Source organism: Corticium candelabrum, chromosome 17 (assembly GCF_963422355.1).
Source record: "Corticium candelabrum chromosome 17, ooCorCand1.1, whole genome shotgun sequence".
Lineage (NCBI taxonomy): Eukaryota > Metazoa > Porifera > Homoscleromorpha > Homosclerophorida > Plakinidae > Corticium > Corticium candelabrum.
The window spans coordinates 4,517,975-4,526,992 of NC_085101.1; the positions used below are offsets into that span (position 1 = coordinate 4,517,975).

At 40.5% G+C, this 9,018-nt stretch overlaps 2 protein-coding genes across 2 annotated transcripts; one reads left to right on the top strand and one right to left on the bottom strand.

Moving 5' to 3' along the window:
* Window positions 1-2,245: 2,245 nt before the first annotated feature.
* Window positions 2,246-3,901, top strand: LOC134193392 (uncharacterized). The gene is made up of 3 exons (XM_062662224.1): window positions 2,246-2,529; window positions 2,972-3,196; window positions 3,265-3,901. Exons 1-3 carry the CDS (start codon window positions 2,431-2,433, stop codon window positions 3,640-3,642), a joined length of 702 nt encoding a protein of 233 aa, XP_062518208.1. The 5' UTR covers window positions 2,246-2,430; the 3' UTR covers window positions 3,643-3,901.
* A 1,684-nt stretch (window positions 3,902-5,585) lies between these two features.
* LOC134193403 (uncharacterized) lies at window positions 5,586-6,547 on the bottom strand. Its single transcript, XM_062662238.1, has 2 exons — window positions 6,293-6,547; window positions 5,586-6,230 (listed from the first exon to the last, which is right to left on the bottom strand). Exons 1-2 carry the CDS (start codon window positions 6,470-6,472, stop codon window positions 5,865-5,867), a joined length of 546 nt encoding a protein of 181 aa, XP_062518222.1. The 5' UTR covers window positions 6,473-6,547; the 3' UTR covers window positions 5,586-5,864.
* Between the last annotated feature and the right edge of the window lie 2,471 nt (window positions 6,548-9,018).

The window sequence follows — 9,018 nt, forward strand, 5'->3', positions numbered from 1 at the left end:
AGTTGGTGAGAAAACAACTGATGACGAAACGGCGAGGTTCCAATATCCTTGTGGAAACTATGCACGTTTTGTGTATGGTGGAAATTCTGGATTCTGATTATCTCAACGTTTATACGCGCAACGAATGTAAAGTACAATCGACGTTACGGCTCTGAACCGCGGAACACTTTATCGTCGATTAATTAACTTAAACAACGCTGTCCAACTGTCGCCATGTCGCCAATTCTGGCGACAGACGTCGTGTGACGTCACGATTTGGCGACAGAATATCCAAATTTTGGCGACAAGAGTTCAGCATCAACTAGGTAGGTGACTACAGGAAAGGATGTGGTGACGTGGTGAAGCACGTGATGTTCAAGCTCTCGCGTACACCACGCGTATTGCAAGGAAGTGTGTGACCATTTACTCTATAGAATTTTGTTGCCAAGCATGCCGCATCCGGGTAATGGTAATGGAGCGACAAACTAGTGCGATCTTTCTTCTTTAGGTTCTGGCACTGCTTGTCAAGTCGCAGTAAAAATTATTGTGAAAGTGACGTAGCCAGTGATTGTGCTTTGTCTGTCGATTGAACTCAAGATGCAGTCAACTAATTTTCGGCCGTTTAGTGGTTCATAGCTGCTGGTACAAGTACCAAATAGTGCAATGAAAATGGAAAACGCCAGTATATCCATGATTCTTGGAATCTTGTATGTAGCATGCATAGTTAATAATTGTAATTATCTAGATAGCGTGATCAACGTCAGGAGCCCTTGGCACCTACACGCTGTTTTGTTGCCAAACCGTCGAAATTTCTTGGCGACTAAAGAAATAAGTTTGGTCACCCCTGTTAAAATGTGGCGATTAACTTGGGGTTAATTAATTTCTGATGCAAGAAAAGTGGTCGACTGCACATCAACCTGGAACTTCGAGGCTAACATCAACTTGTAACTCCATTAATATATGTGCGTGTCAGTCACTTAGAGCATTAGAGAAATAGTCGGTGTTCTTACCATTTGGACAGGAAACGCAGACCACAAGTAGGAAATGAACTTTGCAGTCATCTCTGCTTTAGATCCAACACTTCATTCTAGGCGTCTACCTAATAGGGGAAAGCTTTGGTTTAGTGTAGTGAGGTGTGCGAGAAAGTGACCTATTGGGCCCTTTTCATTTGATTCGCGAAACTCGTTTGCAAATGGTTTATACACCACCTGCTTATACACAACTCTAACCGCTGCTTGCACACAGTTTAACTTTTGCAGCTTAGAGGTATCGTTCTTTGCAGACACAGCAATTATCTGTCTGCTGTACAGACTTGATTACCTCCCGTCTCTCTCACGTGTGCATGCAGTCATTCTCCGGTGGTTACACAGTACATGAGGGTGCTTGACCTCAACGTAGAACGTTTCACTTGTACTCTTAGTTCACTGCATGCAACGGTGAAAGGTCGATGTAGTCACTCTCATGATGTCTAGGAAATCGAGCATGCATGTCGGTTGCACTCTAGCTAATTGACAAGAAGTACTTGCGCTATGCACTTCCGTGTACGTTTAAAAATTGTAACAACTTTCTTCCGCATTCTCGTATTGTTTGCAAGAGCAATTAATATAATTATAGTTAAGTAGAAAGAATATATACGGATTCTTAACCTTTCAATGCACTTCCTGTCGTGCTTCGTCGTACCCCTGCATTCCATCCGTGCTAGTCGAGAAAACCGCTCGTATATACAAACACTTGTATACTTGTAACTCAATAGAATGTCATGCAAGAAACTCATTAGTCAAAGGCCACGAGCGTGCGCCAAGCGTTTGTAACCAAACAACTATGACGAGATATGCACGAAATGTTAACGGAAAGTATAATGGGTATACGTATACCATAATATGTAGATACATGGAAGTGTCAGTGTTGTTGCATTTTCATGTTAGATATAGACATGCATGTCTTACATCATTAAGGTGTACAAGTATCTGTACTGTACACTTATGGCATCCTTCCTACAACAGCGGCTTCATTGCTGCTCTTTTGTACGTATACAAGCATTCTTTTCAGTCTAACGGCGACTCTGCCTCCTTGTCGTGTCGTTTGTAACTTTTCAATTTTTCTAGTCACTATCAACGTGAATGTTGAGACCCTGCAGTCAGTTGATGGGTTAATCATCAGTCACCATAAGAAGCCAGGTCATCGGAATTTCTTTCGCTCTATCATATCCTGCATCTCTTTCTATAGTATAAATCATTTTGCATAAATCATGGATTTCAGAGAATTACTCAATACGAGTATTCATATATGTATATATAGTTCTGGGGAAGCTACGTATGCGGGTGAATATCTACGAGCAGGCTTCAGTTCCGATGCAACGTATATAAAAGTGATGTTGAGCGTGTCAGTACGTAGCACAGCATTAGAGTACAGTGCAGACTGATTGACAATACTCTCTTTATACTCGAGCTCATGGATGCGTCGTATTTCTATTGCTTGGCGATTCTATCTTTCTTCACGATATTTCTGTCGATGCCTTCGTCGTCGTCACGAGTATCAAAATCTCAACCGGTTAGCTCCTCGATAGTCCATCGGTACACACACACACACACACACACACACACACACACACACACACACACACACACACACACACACACACACACACACACACACACACACACACACACACACACACACACACACACACACACACACACACACACACACACACACACACACACACACACACACACACACACACACACACACACACACACACACACACACACACACACACACACACACACACACACACACACACACACACACACACACACACACACACACACACACACACACACACACACACACACACACACACACACACACACACACACACACACACACACACACACACACACACACACACACACACACACACACACACACACAAACACACGTATATAGTTGATACATAAATTAGATATATATATTTTTGTTTAATTAATAGGTTAGTTTTTGTCGCGACGACTTTCTCGTGGCCGTCAACGAAGACTTGCCAATATCGAATAGCACGAGAGCGTTGAGTAGTAGAAGGAGTTTGGTAAACTTTACAAAAGAACGCGTCGGTCGACACGAACTGCTCAGATTTCAATCCCACGACGGGCAATGGGTCATACGCACGTGGGACGGCAGCCATCTGGCTATGGAAAACGATGGAAGATTGACCGTCAAGGTAAATATGCAAAACACAAAAATCGCTAAATATTAATGATCAATATTTGGGTTGATGGTTATACATAGACTGGATGTGTGACGACCACGTTTCTTCGACTGGTTTCGTTCGACGATCTGTTGAGCTGCTTTGAGGGTATTAGTTGTAAAATGATTTTATGTGCGACGTCACTTTCTACTGGAGCCTCATTTATTGTCAAACGAGACGACCAAGCTGTCCGAGTGTCTTCAGGTGAATGCAAAAGTTATCAAAAATTCAAAGAATCGGAAACACTAAAGCGTCTACAAAAATCCGGTCAAGACAGATATTTTGAAATTACTTTCTTGATTGCCAACTCTGAGAGCGTGAAGACAATGCTGGTGCCCGGTTTGAAACGACTGTGTCCGAGAACATTTGACCCTACTGCGACGGTGTCTTACGAGCGATGCGCTGCGTCTGTGAAATAACGAGAGATGACAGTTGCAATGAGTCGTGTTGTGAAGATTTGATCGAATATTATAGTAGAATGCGCGTGTTTTGTCGTTTGCCTTTGTAGCGTTTGTAGTGTGTGTTTGCTAGCTAGGTAGCATGTTTGGCTTTTTAAAATGTTTGTCTAATTTTAGTTATTCTTTGCTAAGATCGGTAACAACTCAGGCTGGCAGTGGCATATGGCTAGAGAGTCCTGGCGACATGCACAAGCCTCCAAATGTTATCCATTGACTTTTAGTGTTGACTTATTAAAGTGCATGAAATATCTTGCGTGTTTTTGTTTCTAGTAGGTAACCTAAAAGTCTGATCTTCTCTTTCTCACGATTTAATAATAGTTGTAGACTATATTAATAAATTCTAACGAATAAATGCATGCAACTGTGCATAATTATATAAATTGCATAAATACTTATTATCTGATTGTGAACTTCCTATAGGTCTATAGTTATTATCAGAGTCTAAACATTTAGAGGGGAAGTCTAATCCGGTCTGCTCACTTTCTTTTGCCGCTGATTGGTACAAGGTTACAATCCCGGATGTGAAAATAGGATCATCCTCTGTAGCACACGCCAGACGGCGCACTGAACGTTTCTCTTCGGATATTAAAAGAGCAAGGATAGACAAATACTCAAGCACAAGCGCGCTCTCTAGGTAAGCCGTGGTATTGAGGAATTCTGCTTCAAAGTCTTACAGGAAAACAGCTCTACCGACACCATTATACTTTAAAGAGGAACCACTGACGGCAAGAAGGCAGATCTTCATAATATCTTCGCATTCACATTCGTCATTCTCGATATATCCGTAGCAGTCATCCGTAAACGCATTGATTCGTTCGCAGTGGGCGGAGCTTAATCCACCAGGAAGCGCGGAGCAGGCGCGTGGGCGCTACACATCACAGAAACATCGCTCGTTCTCGTATACAAAAGCGACGATAACGAAGTAACTTATACCAATCGATTTGTCTTCGTAAAATCTACTCATACAAGTTAAGTTCATTTTTTGTTGGACTTCCCCTTTAATAGATATTTAAATGTATTATTTTATTCTAGACTTCCTATAGGTATTTATGCAATTCCTATAGTCGTGCACAGTTGTATGCATTTATATTCTCATTTTGAATTTATTCATTTTGAAAAGACCGTGACGTTGAAACCAACAACTGAGGCTTTGAATTCTATAGCAACTGTGGCTATAGCGTAAGATGCACACGATATAGTTACAGCAAATTGTGCATGAAGATATAGACCTGTCACAGAGAAAGATCTAGATGATGCAGTTGCAGGTGTACGGTTTTGCAGACATGGAAATGCTAAGACGTTGAACGTTAAAGAAAGCTCCCGATGAGTAATAACAGGTTTACTTCTTCGCTAATTAATTACCTAGAGTGTCGCATTTTTGTTGAAACTGGTAATTTTTGGTTGGCAACAAATTTTGCAACTGTAGTTTGAAATGGCGCCTGTATACTTCTGCTCCCTAATCTACAAAGTAATTGTGACAGGACTTTACATGGTTTACGTGCCTGAATAAGCAATAATTGAGTGCGTGGTTGTTTAGATTAGCTCTAGCTAGACAAGGTTTTGTTTTGATTTGTGGTTATAAATCTTCCGGTTGGTCACGTGCAATGAGTAACTGTACAAATGTGTGACGGTCTGTTTACTGTAATTTGAATCAAAAAAGATGAGAAAAAGCATATATATAGCGCTGTCTAGTAAGACACGTAGGTCTTACCATATTTAGCTGAATTTTCATCGACAATAGAATTGTGGATTTGTTGGGTTTTGTAGTTGTTGGTCATGTGGTGGTCATGTGTTGTCGTGTGTTGATCGGTCATGTGTTGGTCACGTGTTGATCATGTGTTGATCATGTGTTGGTCATGTGTCTGTCACGTGTTAGCCATGTGTTGGTCATGTGTTCTAATTGATGTGGAAACTGCAGTTAATTAACGACAGACCATTAAGGAAAGAAATGAGGGCGGTATCTAATAACTGTTTATTCATTTATTTACCGAGACTAGCAGCAGTTGAATCAATAATACTCAATTACTAGTAGACATTCGTGTTCTTTACCACTTGAATAAGTTACCTAAAGCCAGTCACTAAAGACAGAAACATGCTTCGACACAAAATAGAGTTTACTAGAAATTTAGTCAACGTTTATCTAGAGAAATTTGCCGATATGCAGTACTGTAGTACACCATGGCTTAGACATCGCATTGGTTGTTGGATGCGTTTCCACTCGGATCGAAAGCTCTCGGGCACATTCTTTTCAAACCGCTTGTCAACCGTTGATTTACGCTGTCAGAGCTTGTAAGCAAAAAGTTTACAAAATGGGTGGAATTTTGTAGATTTCTTAATGTTCCAGATTCTTTGAAATTTTGGTAATTTTGGCATTGACTCGAAAGTACTGGTGTACCTGGACCGTCTTGTTTGACAATAAATGATTTTTTGATAGAAAGCGAGTTAATCGACGTACCACACAAGATCATTTTACATTGAATACTCTCGAAGCAGCTCAACAGATTCTCAGGTGAAACAAAACGAAGAAATTTAGTCGTAACACATCCAGTCTAGAGAGACACCGATACAAATGTTAGTGATTTATATTATTGCTAGAATGATAAATGATAACCTTGACGATTAATCTACCGTCGTCGTCGACAGCCAGATGCCTTCCGTCCCACGTGCGTATGACCCATTGATCGTTGTATACATCATATGATTCGAATCTCAACAGTTCGTGTCGAGTGACATGTTCTTTAGAAAACACTACGTAGGCCTTTCCTGCAGAATTCTTAGGAACAGTTATCATCTTTGTCTGACTAGTTATAGGCAAGCTTGTATTCACAGCGACGACATAATCATCACGACAACTGCTTTCCTAGTGAACAACGTCAATGGCTGATTAAACGTATACAGTAGATTACTGAGTAGATGAGCTCGTCTTCCACAGAGAAAGATGACGAAATGCATGCAGCAAACCAATGGCGTCGTTGTTTAGTTAGCATGGGCTTGGGCTACTACTGTATAGGTGTGGCTATTTAGACAAGGTCTCCTCTATGCTAGAGCAGCTGGTCACTTACCGGTTGAGTTGGTGATGACTTTCGTAACGGCTTCGATATAACCGTCGTCGACAGAAACAGCAGCAACAACCAACAACAATATGATGCATCCATGATCTGCACAATCTAGAGACTGTATACCTTCCAATGCAAAATACTCGATAGACTGTTTATAGAAACGTGGCCTGGCACGTCTACTTATATCCATGCCTTGACAGGAAGTTCGTGGACGCCTGTTCCAATATCATATTTAAACATGGAAGACACGTGCATAGCTGCAGGATATGACCTTCCGATTAAATAATCACAGCATTTGAAACCCTACATGCATCCGCTGATGATGTAATAGGATTTATGTGCTGCCCAGTAACCTAGTTATGTTACAAGTTGTCATCGTAAAATGTGAAATGATTATACCACCATCAACGCTTCTTATCAATTAAGTTAAGTAGCAATTTATGTCATTATACAACCCATGGTATATACTTAGCAACCATTTAGGCCAGTCATGTAAGAAGGACTCAACCCACATGTAACTCCAATATTTTGGTACATAGACAAAATATTTGGTGGTTAACAGGTGTTACATGCATACCATTTCAACAGGCAATCATTAATAATGAGATTTTCAATGAGCACAGCTCTACATCAGATCTAACACGAAACGTTTACCTAGACATTCCATATGTTTACTTTGTGAGACGATATATATATATATATATATATATATATATATATATATATATAGGGCTTTGCATGATCATGAGTAATGTGATAGCCATACTGCTGAGAGATGATATGCACCTGCTGACTACTTCCGGTTTCATTCGTCACTGTACTAGATGGTCTGGTCGGACACCTAGCATGCATGCATGCAACCAATCGCTTGTATAGACCCCTCAAACCGTTTATATAGCGAGCGTGTGGGTTTTGCGATTGCAAGAACCATTCTTGTCGTTTGTTTAGTCCGTCTGTTATAGAGAAGACCTACACATTTTTACTTATTTTCTTATCCAATTAAACGTCGGAGTACATTCATGTATCGTGTTCATTACCGCCATGGATATTTTTACAATTGTGACTATATGTCTTTGTATGAGTATGACAGGTTCTCAAACAAGAACGATGTCTCATTATAGTGCGCATGCAATCACTCTCACGTGGTGCTAATGCCATGCACTCCTTGCCTCTTTGACCTCGATTTATACGGTTTCGGTTTTCTCCTCTCTCTAGTTCCTTGAAACAGTGAGAGGTCAATTGGCATGATATCGAAGGCTTTCAAGTAATCGATCGCAATCTGTACGACCGACAAGAAATATCCTAGACTCTCTTTTGTGATCTGTATATAAATGATAATACAGTGGTTGTCATTTAGATAGAGCACTGCATGCAGTGATCTTGACGTTACTCGAATTGAGGCACAAGTAAAAGATTGAGTCAGACGTGAGGAGAAGGATTCTGTATATCAAATGTATAATCAAGGTTCGGTTTGTTTGGAGTTTTGGACGACAGAAGAGGGTTCACTACGAAAACTTCTAGTGTGCCTCCTGTCATGTGATGGTTCGTCATCTACTTAGATTAAATTTCATAAACATAACAAAATGAAATGGCTATGATGTGTCTTATAGCTATTCGATTATGGAGAATATCGTTTGCGTTTGCAGTCTGCCTTCTGTATACGGCTGCATGCAATAAGAGCAGAGACAACGGCGAGCTCTAAATTGTGTTAGGCTTTTGCTGTATACGGATATATATTGGCTAGTTGTCTAGACTGGAATATTATACTCCAATGCGAACTCATCTATAGACCAATGAGCAGCAATTGTTTTGCGAACAAATGCTGCAGGCCTAAAGAATTACATAGTACGCAAACGGAGAGTAATCTCTGCCGTCTATTTCCCATGCACAAAGTTTAACTACGAAAATCTGCAAATATCTATAGACTGTCGTTTAGGTATTTGCGCAATATCCTGTTATGGTTACATGTAGAAACTGCATGAGTCTTAGATTTTTTGTTTGTTAGGTTACCATGGCCGTGATTGCTACGGAAACTAAAGAATGAGATTTGCATAACAAAGACATTAATGTAAGTAATGGGTGGAGTGATCGTCCTCTCCAGGGATCTCTTCCGATCATGCCAGAAATACATATCAGTTGTATAGTTGATACACAAATTGAAACAAGAACTGATGTATGTACATTTGTAGCAATTTGTAGCAATGAGCACACCTGCATGGATGTGATTCATGCATACCTCGCCGCTCGCATGCATGCATGCAGACGTGTTTTTAAACAA

Coding starts and splice junctions, on each gene's coding strand:
- LOC134193392 (XM_062662224.1), top strand. CDS start 2,431: ATGGATGCGTCGTATTTCTATTGCTTGGCGATTCTATCTTTCTTCACG. Junction 2,530..2,971: donor GAGTATCAAAATCTCAACCG/GTTAGCTCCTCG, acceptor TTTAATTAATAG/GTTAGTTTTTGTCGCGACGA. Junction 3,197..3,264: donor ATGGAAGATTGACCGTCAAG/GTAAATATGCAA, acceptor GGTTATACATAG/ACTGGATGTGTGACGACCAC.
- LOC134193403 (XM_062662238.1), bottom strand. CDS start 6,472: ATGATAACTGTTCCTAAGAATTCTGCAGGAAAGGCCTACGTAGTGTTT. Junction 6,231..6,292: donor ACGGTAGATTAATCGTCAAG/GTTATCATTTAT, acceptor GTGTCTCTCTAG/ACTGGATGTGTTACGACTAA.